This window comes from Cornus florida, unplaced genomic scaffold (assembly GCF_030987335.1).
Source record: "Cornus florida cultivar Cherokee Brave unplaced genomic scaffold, ASM3098733v1 CherokeeBrave_3.0.0_Hap2_Chr11, whole genome shotgun sequence".
Lineage (NCBI taxonomy): Eukaryota > Viridiplantae > Streptophyta > Magnoliopsida > Cornales > Cornaceae > Cornus > Cornus florida.
Window position 1 is genome coordinate 128,182,355 of NW_026775581.1, and position 22,131 is coordinate 128,204,485.

General features: G+C 35.7%; 2 protein-coding genes across 2 annotated transcripts; one reads left to right on the plus strand and one right to left on the minus strand.

Annotated features, from left to right (window-relative positions):
• Positions 1 to 959: 959 nt before the first annotated feature.
• On the minus strand, positions 960 to 2,437 carry LOC132284469 (GDP-mannose 4,6 dehydratase 1). The gene has a single exon (XM_059786578.1). The coding sequence runs from the start codon at positions 2,330 to 2,332 to the stop codon at positions 1,202 to 1,204; it is 1,131 nt and encodes a 376-aa protein (XP_059642561.1). The 5' UTR covers positions 2,333 to 2,437; the 3' UTR covers positions 960 to 1,201.
• Positions 2,438 to 10,122: 7,685 nt separating this feature from the next.
• LOC132284936 (zinc finger CCCH domain-containing protein 30-like) lies at positions 10,123 to 19,669 on the plus strand. Its single transcript, XM_059787078.1, has 4 exons — positions 10,123 to 10,778; positions 17,813 to 18,019; positions 18,156 to 18,280; positions 18,366 to 19,669. Exons 1-4 carry the CDS (start codon positions 10,728 to 10,730, stop codon positions 19,510 to 19,512), a joined length of 1,530 nt encoding a protein of 509 aa, XP_059643061.1. The 5' UTR covers positions 10,123 to 10,727; the 3' UTR covers positions 19,513 to 19,669.
• The last annotated feature ends 2,462 nt before the right edge of the window (positions 19,670 to 22,131 follow it).

Here is a 22,131-nt window from a genome sequence, read left to right on the forward strand (position 1 = left end):
GTACCACTTTTGTTCTAAAGGTACCACATTTTTGAACTAAAGGTACCACTTTTTGGCCTCCAGGTACCATGTTTTCTAAACAAGAGTAATAAGGTAAATGCATTGGAATAGGAAGAAGGACATTTTAGGCAACAAAAATTTTAAACAGTAAAACTTCATGTGTCATGTCATCATTTAGGTCAAACTCATTTTTGTGAAAATATAAGACTTTGACTTCATACATGAGTAAATATACCTCCCTAACTCCATTTATATGTAAAAATCCCTAACAAAAACCTATTTTACAAATTCCTAGGTATCTATTCTCAATTTCTCGCCAAATACTGGTATAAGCAGCCTCGGAAGGAAAATATATAATAAAGAAGGAAGAGGATATACAACGTCCCATATTGAATTGTATTGTATAGCTTTTTAAATTTAAGGGAAAATCACCTATATTGTATTGGTGTTGCATACCAATTTAAATACGATAACTTAGATGATCAGCGGGTATCATATTTCGAAGGTGTGACAACTGGAGTTGCCAACACCATTTACTTACTCGTGGGTTAGAAAATGCAACAGGAGATGATCAGCCATTATCATAGTAATAGTAATGCCTTTTATCTATTATTATTAGGTGCATCCCTTGTTATTGTTTTTTCATCCAAAGGGTCCTATTGTTTAAACAATAGGACCCACAGTCTTTGTACTCATCCTGTGATTGTTGGATTAACCAGTGCCGCCGACACAAGCTTTTACAAGTTTTTACTAGCAGAAATAAGTGGATTGAAACACACTAAAATTTGACTAATCGGTGTATTTAACACTGAATTAGATCTTAGCATCCACCAAAAATTTACAAGTGCATGATGTCATCAGATTATTATGCAAATTAGATGCAAAGAATAGAATCTGATCTACCTGCACAAATAGCTAAAGACTGAAGTACTAGAAAAGATACAAAACTAATGCAGAGGTATAGTAACATCAAAATTTTTATAAATTTCATTTTACTGAATAACTGGGGATGAAGAAAATCAAACAACCCAAACATCAAAACCCTTATGTTAAGGCCCAAAAGAATAAAAACATTAATAAAAAAAAAAAACAAAAACAATAACACCCACCTTTAAGATGATAGTACTAAATTATCAACTATAGGAACCATTGTTGAACCAGATAAACTTCAAATGCTACAATTGAATGCAAACATTGCTGATCAAGGTTGTTGCTGAGCATCCATAAACCCAGCATCAACAAGCACTTTCTCTCTCTTGGCCAATTCTACATCCTCATCAACCATCATCTTCACCAACTGTTCAAACCCTACTTTGGGCTTCCACCCAAGTACCTTCCTCGCCTTGCTCGAATCGCCTTTCAGGTTATCCACTTCCGCAGGCCTGAAATACCTCTTGTCAATCACCACATGCTCCTTCCAATTCAACCCAACGTATCCAAACGCCACCTCCAAGAACTCCTCCACCGTGTGCGACTCCTCCGTCGCCACCACGTAGTCGTCGGGGTTCTCCTGCTGTAGCATCATCCACATCGCCTCCACGTAGTCGCCGGCGAAACCCCAGTCCCTCGACGCCTGTAAATTGCCCAAGAACAGCTTGCTCTGGAGCCCGATCTTGATCCGACCCACGGCCCGCGTTATCTTCCGGGTCACGAAGTTCTCGCCCCGCCGGGGCGACTCGTGGTTGAAGAGAATGCCGTTGCAGGCGTAGATCCCGTAGGCCTCGCGGTAGTTCACGGTGTACCAGTGGGCGGCGCATTTGGACGCCGCGTACGGCGATCTCGGGTGGAATGGGGTCGATTCGGACTGGGGAGGCGGGGTAGATCCGAACATTTCGGAGGATCCGGCCTGGTAATAGCGGATGTGGGAGCGGCCGGTGGCGGCGATGTGGGAACGCACCGCCTCGAGGAGGCGGAGGGCGCCGGTGGCGACGACGTCGGCGGTGTAATCGGGGATTTCGAAGGAGACAGCGACGTGGGACTGGGCGGCGAGATTGTAGACCTCGTCGGGGAGAATGGTGTCGAGCCAGCGGCGGAGGGAGGAGGCATCGGTGAGGTCGGCGTAGTGGAGCTTCATGAGGGCCTTGTGGGCGTTGTGGGGGTCGATATAGATATGGTTGATCCGCTGGGTGTTGAAATTGGAGGACCGTCGGATCAGACCGTGGACTTCGTACCCCTTGTTGAGGAGGAATTCGGTGAGGTATGACCCGTCCTGGCCGGTGATGCCTGTGATCAGAGCTGTCTTGCGCTTTGGTGGTGCTGTTGATTCGCCGCCGTTAGTGGCGGCAATTGTGGTGGCTGATCCGGATCTGGAAGTGTCATTTTCAGAGGCCATTGTTTCTTACTCTGCTTTGTTGGCTGAGGAAATGTAGAGAGAGAGCGCTTCTCTGTTCCCCGTTAGTTTATACGCGCTTTCCTGACCTCTCTGGTAGTCAATGAAGCATGCCAAGTATTTTATAGGTGTACAAATTTTTATTTTTATTTTTATTTTTTTCTTTTACAAAAGTTTACCTATTTACTTCTATATGTTATATAGTGAATAATACGATAATACGGAGTAATTTTAAATGAGCGTATTCACGCATTGATAAACAGGGTCACAACAACAACATATACATGCCCAATTTAAGTTGTTCCCTTTAGTCTGATATAAAGACGGAATTAATTAAAACTTCTATTTAACACCTTACAAATGACATACAGATATGTAGGGTATGTATCACAAAATCCTAACCTCCACAGTTGATACTAACTGTGATAATGTAAGCATCAAAACAATATTCACAGTATGTATGTAGACATGCTCAAATTATAGTGTTCCACAAAACCGATCTAGTGTTAAACTCAAATCCTCCTAGTATTTAAGTTCCAACAGTTACTATTACAGAAGTTAAGATAGCTATCATCTAGACCCATCTTTCCAATAATTTATACTAGCAGTGGTAAGGAAAAACGTGAACCACAGAACCACAATGCATCCACAAACATGTTTAGTCTAGGTTGAACAAGCATACAACACTACTGTAACTACCAGTTTTATAGCAAAACAGATATCATTTTAGTTTGGTTTAATCTTCATTAATCCTGGAATCATTTAAGAGTGCAAAGAGTATGAAGCCTAAGGGAAAGAGTAAGGATAGAATCTTGCCTCAGAAACTTTTGTTCAAAGTTTCAACGTCGTCTTCTTAAAAAATCCCGGCGAGTTCCAAAACCCGGTTACTGTTCACGGGTACGAAACACTGTTTCCGAACACAAACTCTGATCTCCACCGTTCAGATTGTGCATCACTGAGTCGTGAACCTCTCCTCCAAAATTCAGCTCGATCGGACCACGGACGAAGCGGGATCGGATGTTTGATGAAATCTGGGCAGAATGGAAAAAAAACCTGTGCGACCTAGTTACTGTTCACGAGTACGAATCACTGTTCCTGAGGTCAAACTTTGATCTTCACCGTTCAGATTGTGCGTCACTGAGTCGTGAACCTCTCCTCCAAAATTCAGATCGATCGGACCACGGACGAAACGGGATCGGAGCTTTGATCAAACCTTGGCAGAATGTGAAAAACTGCGTTTTTCCTTCTCCACTTCCACAAAACGTGTACTTTGTTTAAAAAAACCCTACACAGACGTCTACTTTATACTTATAGAGTTTTCCAACCCTAGGTTCATTTAAGTCCAACTCACAATCCTAACCGGCCCATCCAATTAACGTAGAAACCTACGACGGCTATAATATAAAACCCTAATTTATACTGTAATTAAAACCCTAGTTAGATGTATTTACCTAATTACCCTATTCACCATTAAATACTTAACAAATAATCTAATTGAACAAAATAATAATTAGTAAACCCAATTAAACCAAATAAGACACACATAAAATAAGACACACATAGAATAATTAAACCAATTACACTTAAACCATTAATGCCAATTAAATAATTAAAACACTAACAAGTAATTCCAATCAAATAACTAAACCAATTACACTTAAATCATTAATGCCAGTTAAATAATTAAAATACTAACAAGTAATTCCAATCAAATAACTAAAAATAAATATCATTTAAATAAATTAAATCACCACAAAAGAAAACAATTAAGCACCTAATAAAAAAAATAATGACACATAATCAAATAAAATGCACTTAAATACCATTAAATACCAGGAATATCCTTTTTAAAATTAGGGGTATTACATTTAATGAAAAATATGTAAGACAATGGGGCATTTTGTAACTAAATGTGATAGTTTAGGAGGTTTTACGCACAAAACATAGTTCAGGGGGTTATTTGCAAATTTAGACATAGTTAAGGAGGTTTTTTGCACTTTACCCTTATATATATTTGATTATATTATTATTAAAAATATATATATTTTTAGGGTAAATCATTTCAGCCTCCCCAATCGCCTCCATATCTATTTTCGCTCTCAACTGTGAAATTGCCCCCTCTCTCTCTCTGCAACTGTAAACTACAAAATCAAAAAGAATCAGAAGTTTAAAACCCATATTGCAACAGATAATGAGAGAGAGAGAAAATAACTTGTTACCAACCAAGAAAAACCAAAGTCGCAAGAGAGGGTTACTGAGGACGTGAGAAGGAACAGCGACGTAGGATTGGAGGAGACGAATATCTGTTCTAACGGCCAGGAACTGTCAAGACCGAGATCTAGGTCCATCAGTAACCCTCTTTCCGTCATCGATTTTCTTCCTCTGGTTCAGATCGGATGATTTTCCCGAAACTTTTATCTCTTTATATTGCAACAGACAAGGAAAGAGAGAGAGAGAAAGATGCGAGTGGGTGATGATTTCAGATTGTGATTCCACACATAAATAAGAGAAACGGCATCGTATTAGGAAATGAGAGATTTGGCAAAAAAAATTGGCAACTGTTATATGTGAGAGGAAATTTGAGAGCCTAAATAAAAGTCCATTGAAGAGGCTTTTTTTTACCCGACTCTTATATTTTTTTTTTAATTGATGATTGAAGAATCTTTTTTTTTTTTTAATTAATTTGTTTGTGTTTTTTATCGTAGTTATTGTTTTGTTAAATTTTCAATTGTTACTTTATTTGAAAGTTTTTTTTTTTTTTTTCGAAAGTAAAAAGAGTTATTTTTGTTAATTTATCTTTAAAGAGTTTTTGTTTTGAAAGGCATTTTATATTTTGGTTTTAAATTACATATTTTTACACTGCCACATGAAGTGGTGAAGTATCGATTTTATATTTGTCAAGGCCAAATAGCACTACTCATATTTTTATGTTCTCGTTAATTATTTTCAAAACAATATACCACCTTTTACACCTAATAATAAAAGGTACGTGTTAAATAAATAAATAAGGTACAAGTAATGTTGAAAAATAATGTTTCAAAACGCAATACATACAAGGGGAGCCTTGTTTGACAATATCTTAATTCTTTGTCTTCAAACAAATAATTTTTTAGTTATATATTTTAAAATAAAAGTACCCGTCATTTAAGCATAGGTAGTCACTTGGTTTGGATTGATGATGTGGAAAGAAAAGAAAGAGAAGATAGTAGTTTTCGTGTTATAGGTGTGGTTAACAATTAAACCACGTGGTAGTCTATTAAAGGAAATGTATACCCACGTAGCAGATCAAAGAACTATCAAACCCTGACATCACCGTAGATAACTCAAAACCTCGAAAGGCCTCGTCATCATCGAGTTACCAAACTCTGGCACTACGCCAGGTCGCTCAAAACCTCAAAATACCGCGCGATCGAGTTTTTAAACCATGGCGCTGAAATGCCTCGCCATTGAGTTACCAAACCCTGGCGTTGCACCAAGTCTCTCAAAACCTCGAAAGGCCTCGCTATCGAGTTACTAAACCCTAGTGCTAGCCCCAGGTCAATCGAAGCTTCAAAAGGCCTCACCATCGAGTTACTAAACCCTGGTGCTGCACCAAGTAACTCAAAACCTCAAAAGGTCTCAGTATCAAGTTACTAATCATTGGCGTTGCGCCAGTCACTCAAAACCTCAAAAGACCTCGTTATCGAGTTACTAAATCATTACACTGCACTAGGTCACTCAAAACCTCTAAAGACCCCTCGCTGTTGAGTTACCAAACCCTGACGCCAGGTCAGGTCATGCAAAACCACGAAAGGCCTCGCGATTGAGTTACCAAACCTTGACACCACGCCAGGTTATTCGAAACCTCATAAAGCCTTACCATCAAGTTATCAAGCACTGACACTGAGCCAGGTCACCACTTCAAATGTTTGCACTATCGACACCACTAGCCATTAAGGCTTAAGGTATACGCGAGGCGTAGACATGAAGGACGTTGTACTCAGGCTACTCAAGAAAAAGATAGGGTATTCTCGGTTAGCATGATGTTTTCCTCATTGGAATATTTAGAAGGATTTTGGTTTGGTGGATGAAAAACTAAAACATGCTTTAAAACGAGCCTGGTTAGCTGGGACCATGGAAGTACGTTGCGACAAAAAAACTTGGCATCACATTTAATGCTCTGTCACCTTCATAATTAACTTGGTCACCAACAGTTATAAAATGGCAAAATGCATTTAATGCAATGGATGTAAATATCCACCAGTTTTTACGACTCGATAAGCAGAAGTGACCTATTAGAGCCCTAATGTCATCATGGCTGCCTAGATAGCCATGACATATGACACTAGACCTATCAATTGATCGGATTCTGATCTGAATCCGATCCGATTAGTTGGATATGGATTGGACAAAAAATCCGATAACCCGTTTATGATCCGAATCCGATAATCCGTTTACTTAACAAATCGGATATGGATTTTACCGATCCGATCCAATAATAATCCGATCCGAATTAAAATTATATATATATATATATATATATATATATATATATATATATATATATATATATATAAGAGTTCAGCACTCCATGCCCAAACCCATCTCCAAGCCCATATATATATATATATATGAGTCAAGCCCCAAATCCATCTTCAAGCCCACTTTTTGTTCCCAAGCCCATTAAGCCTACTTTAATCTATCTAAACCCTAGCTCACAAGTTCACAACAACATTATATCGTCTGTTCTCTCACTCACACTACCGTTACCGCAAAACAACCTTTTTTCCAAACACTCCCACAGTCCCACGTAGCAAAGTTGCAACACAAATCAGAAAAAGGAAGCCAACGATCGGCGATCATTGCAAAATATTACTCTTTTCAGGTCAGTGTTCTTCCTTTCTCTCTGATCCGATCTCACTTTTAATCGGAATTTTTGCTTTGATTCCTTCAAGCTCTTGGTCGATCTTCTTTCTTTTGTGACCTTTTTCCCTCAATATGTGTTAGTTGGGAACGGAGGCCCGTAATATTCAAGTTGTGCACTCAGATCTCACCGTCCCTAAACTAGGCCTTTAACATCGGCATCCCCAAGAACTAGGGCAAGCAGGAGTCAACCCCAGCAGCGGAAGAGTATCTGATGGTTAAACAGAGGAAAAGATCAGTTGAAGAACCATTGAGAGTGGAGTTTTGTCTGCGCCAACTACTGGTCCTTCGCTACCTACTGAACACTGATATATATTTTACCCTAATTTGTGATGTTCCTTTTTTTCTATTTCATAAAATTTGTTAGTTATTTTATTTTATTTTATTTTATTTTATTTTATTTTTTTTGTTTTCCTTCTATTATTCTTGTCTCTCTCGATTTGATTTTTATTACATTTTCTGGTGTAGATATTTTCATAAATTTATCTGTAAAAACTCTCTCTCAAATTTTTTTTTTCAAGTTTCCTACCTAATTTGTTTGTTGATTTGTGTAAAGTGTGTAGTTACATTATCGTACCGGACTATCGGATCGGATATCCGATAATCAAACAAATCGGATACGGATTGGCTTAGTAAAAATCCGTCGGATTGTCGGACTGGATCGGATCACTCATTATGCTTATCGGATTCGGATCGGATTGACCATGATCCGGTCCAAATCCGATCCGTTGACAGGTCTATATGACACGGACCGCTGGGTAATATCCGAGATGTTTGAGGGCTATAAATAGGAGCTTAAAGGTAAGCATTAAGGGCAAGAAAAATAAGGTATTTATATTATCGCAGTAGCACACATCCCTATCTCCACTAGAAAGGATTTAGATATATTTAGAGGGATAATTTATCTCTCTAAATCCATCATTTGTTATCCTTCAAAAAAATAAAAAGATTTAAAGAAAAAAAATAGCAAGTTAAGTGATATTTTCATAGTTCAAAAAATAATCATATAAAAGAAAGAAAAAAAAATTGTTATGACATTTAAGAAAGATGTGTTATGCAACATAAAATTCGTAACTTGTAACATAGATCTCTAAATAGATGAATAGTGGCTCTATGTGTGTAGTTCCAGAAATATGATTTGCTAGTGAATGTATTCTACAATGTCATTACTGAACAGCTGCCACATCATTTCAAGAGGCTCGCTGAGGTTATGTGTCCCATCTTATAACACATTTCATAAAAAGGTAAGGATAATAATTTAATTGTTATCTAGTCTTTTCTCTCCCTTGCATTTTTACATTTTTTAAACAATAATACTATTATTTTCTTTCTTTTTGTTTATAATTAATTCAAACATGAATTTTTTATTTTTTTTTCCCTTTTATAATTAACATTATTCTTTCTTTTTTTTCTCAGTTGTTAATTTAAACGAAGCTTAAGGATTGTTTGTTTTAATGAAAATGAGAGACAAAATAAAATGAATGATTCGACGAGAAACCTTGGTTAGGCTATGTTTGTTTTGAAATAATAGAGAGATATATAAGAGTTTGGAGTAGGGATACCAATTCGTGTTTGCGGATCATAATTGTGTCGTGTCGATCTAAGGATATTTTATTAAATAGATAAACTAAAACATGACCGGTTTAATAATCACGCCAGAGATATTCAATGCTAGCTCAACATGTTTATTAAACGAGTTACACGTGTTAACATCTTTAACGAGAAATTTAAAAAACGATACATTTAATACTTAATTAAACAATAAATACTAAATACATATATATAAGTCTTAATTAACCCAAATATTCATAGTAAGAAGAAAATATTAAATACCCCATAATCAAGTAGATAAAATACAACTGTTTAAGTAAAGATCATGAGGCTTAATATAAGGTTTGTGTTAAAATAACTTAACTGTTCATAATAGTTGGGGTCTAAACAGGTAACAAATTCCACATTCATATTCACAATTAGTTAAACAGGTTACACGTATCAACCCGTTTATGACCCGTTTATGACCCGACCCAGTTTAAGGTGAACCTAAACTCCCTTATCTTGTATCGTGTGAAAATTTGACATTCCTAATTTAGAGGGAGAATGAGAGCGCATGGGAAGAAAAGATGAGCAATTGGGGGTAATGGAACATAAGGGCATGTTGGTCCACGTTTTGGTAGGTTATTTGTCATTTCAGTACAACACATAGGTGGTCATTGTCTTTTTATACAATCGAAGGGCAATATGGTCATTTTATAAAATTTAACTAATGGTTACAACCGATAGAAAATGGCAGGGGTGTCATCGAGGATAAGCCACAAACCTTAGGGAGGTCAAAATAATAACCTTCAAATACTTCATCTTTGTGTAATTTGACAAAACTTCAGGGAAGGTCAGTGTAATTTATCAAAAAATAAAATGTATTCAAGATATATATATATATATATATATATATATATATATATATATTGTCTTGTCAAAAACCTAAAATATAGATTAGAAATATAATAGAGGAAACTTGAAAGGGCGGTTGTGTCATTTAAAAAATAAAAAAAATTTATTTAAAAAGTTAGAATTATAATTGTCACTTTCGAATATCACCATAAGAAAAATATGTATTAAAATTCTCAATCTCTCACCTCTGAAAGAAAAATGAAAAAACTGAATCTAATAACTTAGAGAAGATTTAAAGAAAATTTGAAAATTGTACCAAATTAAGATAAGAAAAAAATTTACCAATGTTTAAAAACTTCAACGTCGTTCTCTCTCTGGAAGCTCTAATTCACTATCTTTTTCTGAAATTTAAATTACAAAATTCCTCTTTTTTTAAAAAAAATTTAAACTGCAAAATCCATTACAAATGCTTAAATATTCCCCCATTTTTGGGAATAAGTAAGAGAAGAGAGGGAGCAATTTTTTTCGGAAAAGATCGTTAAAGTATGGTGAATTTTTCTTATTTTAAAAGGGTGCAGTTTTCAAACTTTGATAATTTTTTTTTATTTTTAAAAATTTTTTTAAATTAGTTGACGCGATTTAACATAAATAGTAGATAAATTTTAAATATCATGTGTTAATTTACAGAAAATTCAACTCAATAGAAAAATTTAATTTAGAGAATTCAAGTCTATAGTAAGGCAAAAAAATAAAAAAAGAAATTATAATTTTTATGTCACATAAGGTAACCCAAAGACGCGTCTGCAAATAACAAGTCACACGCATAAATACTTTATAAAAAAAAGTGACGCGCATAAATCAGAACGGATAATAGTAGCGGCTTCTAGGGTTTTCTCATCAGACCACCGCCTCATATAAATATCTCAATCCTCAACTTTTGAGTACTCAATTGCAAAGAATAACAGCAATAGAGGTAATCTTTAAAACTTTGAATCACAAAAAACTAGGGTTTTTAGTAAAGATTTGGTATATTAGGGTTTCGAACAGATAATCTGAAGCCGGAACGGTTTGAGTATAATCTGTTAAGCAATCTTGATTAATTACGAAGATGAAGAAATCGAATAGGGTTTCATGGGCTCCAGGAGTTAAGCTTTGTCAGGTACAGTCGCATTATCTTAATCAAACACTTTTTTTTCTTTTATTGAAAATTCAATTTCACGATCTTGATTTGTTCATAACAATGCTTTTCTAAGTTCAGTCATGTTTACTGAAACTTCAAGCCATTCGTTCTCTCTCCGTCTAAACTTCCTAATCTTCAGATCAATTGAGTTCTCTTAATAGTTTTTAAAACTATTACGTTTATGCCCATTTAGTTTGTTCTTGTTTTGTTTCACATTCTGCAATAATATATATTTTTTTCACTGGCCAATTTATTAACGTAATCTGAAGTCACCAATCTCAATACATTGTATCCCTTTGATTGCCAAGAAAACCGAGGAAACGTAAAGAAAAAGAAAAAGAAAAAGGAAAATTATGGTTCTTATGTTACACATATTGTTTTTGTTTTAGAAAAGTTATAAAAATATAACAACGCGAAAAAACTGCATTAAATTCAGTTTGAAGCCCTACTAATAATGATTTGACAAATCAAAATTTGTTTCATAGTGTTTCCAACATTTCAACAGAGCTCAATAAGATATAACGGCAAATATGGTTTTGAAATACTATATGGTGGCTCTATTCTTATCAAAAAAAGAGAATACTATATGGAGGCTCTAAGAAAAGCCTCCTTATAGTAATAAGCGGTAGTTTGTGCTTCCATAGCAAAAGAAGTGTAGCGTTGGGCTTCTGCCAATTTAAATTGCCTAGTGATTCTTGCGCCGGACTTTCAAAGTGAATTGCTTGACCTTTACCAAAATATAAGAAAGTGGAGGGTCTCACTCCCCTATATCCTTATATTTTGCATATATGACGGAATCAAAACTTGAAGGTCAAGCAAATCACTTTTAACTAACCGGCCTAAGAATTAATGAATCATTTTTCATTTAAAATTATACCTTCAATTTTTTTTTTTTTTTACAAAGAATGCTACTTCTTTGTAACATGTCTCAAAACCGAGTGTTAAGGGCATGATGCTAAGGGATTCGTCCAATATATTCATAATTAAAAAGAATGTCTGTTATCTTGGAAGTTTTCTTGTTTATCAAGTCCTCTGCAGTTTGCACATTACATCAAAATAATCATTGACCCCATTTATGCATGCATGTTGAATTGAAACACAAGTGTTATCAAGATTCCTATATTCAAAAACAATAATAAGGATTAAATTGTTCCAAGATTTCACCAAGACTTTTCAACTTTGCTTCAAAAATAAAAATAAAAATTTACATGCTGCTGTAAGGTGGGGAAAGAGATTTCTAAATCAAAGAGTTACATTTTTCCAACTTTCCCTGTTCAAGGATAGATAACAACTAGAATTACAAAGATTATTATTTCCGAAGTTAATTATAAGTTGTAATTGTCCAAGATTTACAAGAGACTTAAGTATGTTTCAGAATCAAAGGCTTAAACTGGTTTGTTGTTATACACTTCTTGAAGGGTTTCCTGTGATTAGCTGATTCTGGGATACCTGTAACCAATGACAAGGATTTTGGTATGGTAAATGTAGAAGTACTTGTCAGACAGTACAACATCCTATTTTTTCTTTTAGGTTACTAGTCAGACAGTATAACATCCCAAAATTTCTTTTAGAATTAGACTTTCACTGCCTAACCAGTGGTCAGTATAGAACTCTCATTTAATTTCATGTCTCACATTTAGATCCTCTGGCCCCTCTTTTAGCTACAAATATTCTTTAACTGGTTTAGGTACACCTTGTCACCCAAACAACATATATTTTAAGAATTCAATAGCGTGTAATAAAAATAGAAGTTAAACAGAAGTGCTTTATACAGCTTATAATGTCTACATTTACTACTAGAAAGTTCAAAATCTACTTATTTTGTGTCTTAGAGGATGTACCTAGTTCTATAAATGAGCAGGAAAACCTTGTTGGAAGGTGCATCGTTACTTTTTTCAGAATGAAATGTCTATGAGAAACAATGTAAACATCTGAGCATGTCTTAGGATATTGAAATTTCTCCAAACAGTGGCTTTTGAACAACTTTTTATCTTCAAACTTAGGTTTGATTTGAGTCCAGAATACTGTATTATACTGTATTAGAATTTCCATGTTTATACCTTCTAGCCCGGTTAGAGTTCTGACAAATTATTCTGTTATTAGCATAAATCAGTTAAGTGAAAAGTTTATTTATGTGTTAGTGGTGTTTTTTGATTTAAAATAAATTCACCCACTGTCCCCTGCAGGTGGATATGCCCAAATTTTTAATTTAAATTTGATATCATGGGGGTACATGATTACATGTGAGACGCACAAATATCATTTTATGAGTGGCAAAATGCCAAATGGATTCTTGTTGATAAGGAAAAAGGGGAAATGGATTGAAATTATCTAAATGAACCATGGTTGTTAAATGGCAAAATGGGAGTGGGCAATCATATATAGAAACTTGGTGGTTGAATGAGTGATTCAAAAAGCAATTGGCATAGAAAGAGCCTGCCTTAAAGGTCCACTTAAATGGAAGAAATAAAAGAATTCTTAAAGGTATGAATTAGTTAAATGAAAATTGGGAGGCCTGTAAGGGAAACAAAACATAAGACTTATGATAATTTATATATACTAAGTATGTTGTGCCAGCAAGGGAAGGTCAAAGCACAATTACTCATTTAACGTACTAGAATTTAGAGGGCAGGGGAGGGATGAGTATTTCGGCGGTAAACAGAGGGGGAAAGGACTATGGAGCTAGCACCTTTGAGAGTATGGGAGGGGAAGCTGAAGTGGGGGGTAATGGGTTTCAAGAGTGGTATTCCTACTATGAAGGGTGGCAAAGTCATGTCCTTGAAGGGATAGTTTGAAAGCATGGCAAGTCCCGTGGTGCTTCCTTAATGGCTATAACAAAAGATTCTTTTTTAAAAGGGAGGAGTGGATGGAATTTTTAGCATGAATAGGATATTGGGGGGAGAAAATGTTGATTTTTCGATAGAAAAGAGGGTGGGGGTGGGGGTGGGTTGTTGGTATTTAATGAGCATAACAAAGGGCCTTTGGTTCCAGTAGGGAGGGAATAGTTTCCTTGAGGGAGAGAAAATTGGGTTGGACAAGCTTTCCTCTTTGTTTTTATAGTGGATTTAAGGTTTTAGTAATTTTATTTGTGTTTTCCTTTTAAGGGTTTCAGGATTGTGCCATGAGATTGTTTAAGGCGATTGAGAGGAGTTGGGAGATTAACAAGGGGGACGAGGTTAGGAGTGATACAGTTCAAACTCTAGAAAGCAAGGGTAGCTGAAGAAATTTTGTGCTGTTAAATACTATAGGAATAGTGGGATGGTGAGGAAGTAAAATTAGGCAAAAGGGTGGAGGCAGCAATTATGAAATCAAGAAAATGTTCGTATCTCATGGGATGAATGGAAAGGAGTGGCAAAATTTGCTTTAAAAAATTGGAAGGTAGATATTTTGCTGGTAGGAAACACACACACACACATTACGCTTTTTAAGAATGTGGTGAGAAGTTTGTGGGATGGTTACTCATGAAATAGGTGTTTTCATATTGCATATTTATTTTGTGGACCATGCTTCTGCTTCTCTTGGGTTGGACGAGCATAGCTTTTGAGGCAACATAGGCATAAATGTCATCTGACCAAGAGTAAGTTCATACATACACTCGGGAGATTTGGGTGGCAGAAAGCTTGGCCAATGTATTAGGGTGTAAAACAATGGTATAGAGGTTTAAGGAAAGGTTGGTGGCTTGGAAGAAGCCGCTTTTAGAGGGAAGGATGATTGATTAATTGCAAACTCTCAAGCCTTTCGACATACCCCAGGTCAATCTTTCTCATTCCATCCTTGATAGAAAAAAGGTTGAAAAAGTGTTGCAGAGATTTTCTATGAGGTATAATGGAAGACAAGTTTATATTTCATTTAGTATATTGGGTTTGTCCATCAGGAAGCTAAAAATGTTTGATCAGTCCAGTGATTTCTGTGCGGATGTGATGTCTTCTTGTTTGCTTTGAGGAAATCTTGCATGTGATGATCCATTTTACCTTTATCTTGGTCCACTTTTCAGCATTGCTAAGAGATGCGCTTTTGACAACAGGAGGGGGGGCGGGTGGTTCGGGTGGCATGTGGTTCAGTTATAGCCAAATTCTAGTTAAATAATATGTTGTGCTAGATTGATCTAGTGTCAAAATAACATGGTTTTTGCTTTTGCCCCAACTAACTTTCAGGTGGAAGTGGTCAAGAAAAAGAATCTCATCTGTGGATGTATGGGATTATGGTGTACAATGCTACATTATTAGTTGGTATCTGATAACATTTGAAGTGTTAGAACAGTTTGAAATCTGTTCAAGTGGATATTACAAATTATATGTTTCAGTTTAGAATTGTTTATAAAAACTCTATTTGGGATATGGTTAACGAATTGAAGGTTTCCAATTACATGACATGTATGAATCTAGATTTCCTATATATTAGTTTCTTTGTTTAACCTTGAAATTGAGTCAAAAAACCACCAGGAATACTTGATTTCTCATCTAATCTTACTTTCTCATGCTTCAAAATTTACTTCTATAATAAATTCATCTAACATCTTGAAACTGCACTTTCCCCCCCCCCCCCCCCCCCCCGCGCCACCCTCCCTTTTTTTTTCTTTTTCTTTTTTTTTTTTTCTCTCTCTCTCTTTTATTTATTTAAACCCACTAATAATAGTTTGTATGGATAACTTTATATGTATGCATTTAATGAAGGAAAATATATTTCTCTCCGAAACTCCGAATTTGAAATTTGGATTTGGAGTTTCAGAGAGTATCATGGCTCTTATGCCGTGTTCGGAAGGAAGAGGTATGGAGTGAAAATAGAAAGGAAGGAACAAACTTCCTTTGTTCGGTAGAGATAATACAAGGAAAGAAAGGAGAATCGGAAGGATGACACAAATTTTCCTTCTTTCTTTACAAATTTTCATCCGCCCAAAAATGGGCGGAAAGGAGAGAAGACAAGTGAACTATTATAGAAGTTTTAAATTATATACTATCCTAAACTATACAAGTTTTAAATTACACTATTATCCTCTATAAATTACAATATAATAAATATTATTAGATATAATGGTAAAAACAATTGAAGATTTTCTTTCCTTCTCTCTTAACGAACATAGTAAATTATGAGTTTATTTTCTTCTTTTCAATCCAACCGAACAAAAAGAAGGAAATTCACAATCTCTTCCCTAGGATGTCTCATCCATTCTTCTCTCCCTTCCATCCAATTTTTTTCTTTCCTACCGAACGGAGCATTAATGAAAGTTATCTTGTTATGTGACAAGCACAGGGTGAGTTGGATTTTCTTTATGCTTGTTTTTTTGTTATTGAACCTGGCAGCAGTGTAAAACCATTTGCTGCACTTAATCTCCTAGCAAAAAATTTACTCTCATGCTCGGAAGTTTACTTATATCTATAATCAATTTATTCAATTTCTTGAATGGCACTTTTGAAATTCTTTCTATCATCTATTATAATCAATTTATTCAATTCTTGAATGGCACTTTTAAAGTTCATCATCAATTGTTTGCTGAACTAACTTTTTATGTCAGGATTTACCGTCCTTTCGGTTCAGTGTTGATGTTTTTGTTTAGTGTTTTCTTTAGTTATTCTCTATTGGATTATATATTATGTTAAAAGCTTCTGCAGCTGTAGTTGGGTAACAATTGAACGAAGCCGTTGGTGTGCTATTTTTTCAGAGCTTAACAGTAGCTAATTATTAGCTTTCATTGGGACATCTGTTTGATGATGGTTATACAAGAAACATATTTACAATTTCCATTTAATCTTGATTAAATTTTTGGTTGGATTAGATGGGAATCTTGCAAACCTTGGCGCCATGGCCCATAGGCAGTGATTCGTACACTTTTTTTTGTATAAAGGGCCATCACACTTCCTTTAATTGTGCTTTTGCGAGCAGTCCTGTTAGAATTCTTAGAATTGTTTTGTTTATAGCAGCGTTTGCTGACTACAATAATTGTTCGTTTTGTTTACCAATTACATTTGGTCAATGCCATGTTGCGTTGAGTTTTTATCATCATCTTTTGTTTACTGTTGTTTTCTGTAAGGATATTCTGAGGGTGCAATGTGCATCTTCATAGTAGTCAAGAATATTAGTTCCTTTCTTACATGTTGAATGTTACTGATCTTATAGAGTAATTGTAGTATGAGGTGTCCGCACTTTTTGCATTAATACATCTCATCTTTCTTTATAGAATTTTTCTAGCAGCAGAAGAGTTTACTTACTCCTGATGAAGGCATGATGAAAAGATAGTATTGTAGAATATATTGTTTCTTCCACTTGTGTAGGTCAGGATTGAGAGTTGTGGGCCTTGTGGTCCAAAGCCTTGCTCAACGGGTGGAAAGGTCTGTTGAGGTTAATGCCTTACTGAAGTGAAGGGTTGTTGTAGCTTGGCTTGAGCTTTTGAAAACTAAACCCACATGTTTTGTGCCCTGTGCTGTTTTTCTTTAAGATAATTAATTTAATTACAAGAAATTAACTTATTGTGATTGCTTTAATTTGCAAAACCAACGTACCCTCTCTTTAGGGTTTCCTTAAATTGGTTATTCTGGGATTAGGATATATATACAATTATATATAGTCTTGAAAACCTAAAATCTGTCTCAGAAGTTTGATTAAGGAGTATACTGATTTTTATGTTTCCAAAGAGAATCCTCTGGGCCTTTTCATGGGAGGCATGTTCTTTTCTGTCTTCCCTTATATTTTTTTTTAGCATTTACGAGGATTATTAATTTCTTTTTTAAAATTGGAAGGGAGGGGGGAGTTAGCATTTTTCAGGATGCATCTAGCATTGTTGCTGGGTTACTTCATCTGCCTTAAATTTGCTTGGATATTTCTTTTCCCCACTTTTTTAGCTTTTATTTTATAATCTCATTACCATACATTTGTGGACCAGATTCTTTTGCTTTCAGTCTTGTGACGTGGACTATAAATTCTGTTTCATTTATACACAGACACACACATGTATATAAATGTCATAGTTCTATTGATTATAATTGTTTTTAACCAGACTTATACTTTTGATCAAACAGGTAAAATTGTTTCTATCAGACGATTTCCCTATAAAAGTTGGTGTCAAAACCCAAGATCATCTACAAACAAAGACATCATTATTGTTACATTCAAAGGGTGTGGACTCTGATGGCCATTCCTCTGAGTTTGAAGGTAGACATCATGCAAATGCATTGAAGGAGAAACTCTCCCGCATACCACAGATAAAATGGAAATGCCCTCCTAAAGTAAGCTCATATGATTTCTCGAATGTTTATTCGAACTTGTATACTTACATTGTGAAAGTGTGACTTTGGACATGGTGATCTCAACTCCAGCGAATAAATCTGGTGTAAACTGGTTTCCTCCTTTTTGATGGAACAGATTGTTTTGGATGATAACTGGCATGTGGCTGCTGGTGGAGAAAGCCAAGAAGCAGAGACTCAAAAGCGTCGGGAAATGAGAGTGCTTGAAGCAGTTTACCCTTATTTTGCTGCCATTCCTCCCAGGTAAATTCTCTCTCCAGTTTTTCTGGTAGGTTCATTATCTTGTTTCAAACAAACTTTATCCATCATTTTTCTAATTTCCATGTAGCCCTTCTGTATCGTTGGATGTGGAAGAATGCCGTCAACAAGATGATTGCCACATTCCTCTTGTCCCCATCACTCCCATTGAAGAAGGCAGTCCCGCAGATATGCTGTCGGGTATGGCAGAACCACCAAATGCTTCCCATAACTCGCAGCCGCTAACCTTGGCCCAAGGTGTGTCAATGTCTGGAAATCCCAATACATCTCAGTGCAACGTCCCTCCTCTAAAACCATCTGCCTATGAAAAATCTGCATTTGAAACATTACCTGGTTTAGAAGCCAATGCTGCTGCTGCTGCTGCTGCATTAGCTGCAATTGTGAAGAGCAATGAGCAGGGAAGCTTGATTGATACTGATTTGCTCATAAAATTTCTCAGTGACCCAAAAATGATAGAGAAACTGAGTAATGAAAATAAAGCTCCTGCCAATATCGAAAATGCCCCAATATCTGGATCAAAGCCAATGATACCATCAATTCCCTTCCGCAGTTTAAAATCTGATGAGATTAAGAAATTTGCTAATCAATGTGAAGCACCGGCAAATCCAGGAATTGCACCCGCCACTCAGTCAAACCTAGTGACACCATTGGTTCCATTCCCAAGCTCAAAACCTAGTGTAGTAATGATTAATGAATATAGAGGACCTGAAAATAGCCGAAATGAACCCAGGTCAATTCAATCAACTCAGTTTTGCCCGGAACCTGGTATGGGTGTGCCACCGATTCCAATGTTGAATCCGGTACAAAATATGGTGCAACCAGGCTTACCTGTGAAGCCATGTCGAACGGACGCAGTTCCAACATTCTCTCTCTCAGCTGTGACTGCTCCACCCGCAAAGGACTTCAATTATTATAAGAGTCTTATTAAACTACATGGAGAGAGGCCAGAAACGCAATATTACAAACCGGTCTCACATTATGTACAACCTTACAATGACTTACGAGGCACTAAATTGGTACCAAGCATTATACCAATTGAATCAAATATGAAGAATCAGAAGCCTTGCATCTACTTTAATAGCTCAAAGGGATGCCGAAATGGCTCTCTATGCCCATACAAGCACGATATGCGAAGTAAGTTGCGATCTGGCGGCGCATTGGAGGCTTCGAGTGCAAAGAGAATGAAACTAGATGGGGAAATTACTGGAAGAACATAATGAAGCTACTTGCACCTATAAAGTTTTTCAAACTTAATTCATGAGGCTTTGTACTTGTCTTCCATCCTTGCAAAACAGTTGAGCACCATTATCATTTATTCTCCAAATTTAACCAATTGAAATATAATATTAAAAAATGAGTATCTCTATTGTGAAAGTTCTCTCAAGAGGACACGAGTTCTCCTTATTTAAATACGAAACAGAGACAATTTTTTTTAAACGTGTTAAAAGTCAAATGAATATTTTAATTCGTTGAGTCGAAAAGTTTAGGGTAGGAGGGGTCTTATAGTAGCATTACTTTTAAAAAAATTACTATCTTTTAATAATTCTCAAACACCTGTCTTATGGTTAAATATGAAAGCATTACTCAATTTCCAAAAACAATCATTTATATTTATTATTATTATTATTATTTTTATTATTATTATTATTAGTTATAAAGAAAAAAACAAAACAAAAATTACTTTTGCCAAATGCAAATATATATATATATATATAATGTGAGTACTCTTATAGAGAGTAATGATACTTGCACCGATTTATTGCACCGAATGTGTTTGATTAATTATTTATGCATAGTACATGTAAGTGAAATGTCCCACTTCTTTATTTATGCGATTTGTTATGTATATTATGCATAAATAACCAATTAAAAACATTCGGTATAACAAATTGGTACAAGTATCATTACTCGTACATGACCGCTTCCAATTATTGTGTTTCTTTTTCTACTCTAGTCGCTGCCATAATTGAAGAAGTCATTACCTTCCAACCTGCACGCTCTCATTTGCGTGAAATCTCAAAATTGAATAACATTTTCGAAAGATTAGCAATTTGATGGATCACATGACAATATGACATACATCTCAATTGCAAGAAGACTAATCTTTGAAATTGGATTTTTTTTTTTTTTTTTTTTTTTCTTTCTTAAACTCAATTTCCAATATAATTATTTTAAAAATGCCCACCAAAATTAAACTTCTTACTTTTCAATTTTGTATTATCAAAACTATTTTTCATTTTTTCAATAAGGCCTTTTATCAAAACTAAATCAACCAGAGCATCAAATTTGTTTCAAAACCCACTGCAAACAACAAAAAAATTTAGAAGACTGCCTGATACCCTGCTGTATAACTAGCCTCGAATTTGTATAGATAATTATGGATGGTTGTAAATGAATTAAATAATTATCTAATTAATTAACTGATCACTTGAGAATAAAATCTACTTAAAATGGACTACAACACACACGTGTGTGTGTATCAGTTTTTAGTAGCACCTAAAACTCCAATTTTCACGGCCCAAATTTCAATTATTGTCCGAAAAATCTAACACAAACACGCTTTACATCTCACACAAATTACAACATTGTGTTTGTCTTTCATTGTTATTACATTTTAAATTTTGTCAACATTTTTATGTTCTCATTAATTATTTTCAAAACAATATTATGCCTTTTAGACCTAATAATTAATGTATGCGTTAAATAAATAAGGTACAAGTAATGTTGAAAAATAATGTTTCCGAACATAGGGGAGCCTTGTTTGTTAACCACGTGACAGTCTATTAAAGATAATGTAGACCCATGTAGCAGATCAAAGAACTATCAAACACCGACATCATCACAGGTAACTCAAAACCTTGAGAGACCTTGTCATCGAGTTGCCAAACTCTGGCACTACATCATGTCACTCAAAATCTCAAAATACCTCGCCATCAAGTTATTAAGTGCTACGCCAGGTCACTTTCGCCATCGAGTTACCAAACTGTGGCGCTGCGCTAGGTCACTCAAAACCTCAAGAGGCCTTGGTACCAAATTACCAAACCCTAGCGCTGCGCTAGGTCACTCAAAACCTCAAGAGGCCTTGCTACCAAATTACCAAACCCTAGTGATGCGCCAGGTCACTCAAAACCTCTAAAGGCCTTGCCATCGAGTTACTAAACCCCAGCGCTACCCCAGGTCACTCAAAGCTTCGAAAGTCCTCACCATCGAGTTACCAAACCCTAATGTTACGTCAAGTCACTCAAAACCTCAAAAGGTCTCGCTATCGAGTTACTAAACCCTGTCGTTACGCCAGTCACTCAAAACCTCGAAAGACCTCACTATCGAGTTAATAAATCCTTGCACTACGTCAGGTCACTTAAAACCACGAAAGACCTTGCCATTGAGTTACCAAACCCTGGCGCCAGGTCAAGTCATACAAAACCTCGAAAGACCTCGCGATTGAGTTACCAAACCCTAACACCACGCCAGGTTATTCGAAACCTCGTAAGGTCTCGTCATCAAGCTATTAAGCCCTGGCACTAGGCCAGGTCACCACTTCAAATGTCTGCACTATCGACATCACCAGCCATCAAGGCTTAAGGTATACATGAAGGACGTTATGCTCAAGCTACTTGAGATAAATATAGGGTATTCTTGGTTAGTATGAGGTTTCCTTCATTGGGATATTTATAAAGATTTTGGTTTGGTGTATGATAAACTAAAACATGTTCTAAAACGAGCCTGGTTAACGGAGACAGTGGAAGTACATTGTGATAGAAAAACTTGGTATCACATTTAATGCTCTGTCACCGTCATAATTAACTTGGTCACCAACAGTTATAAAATAGCAAAAT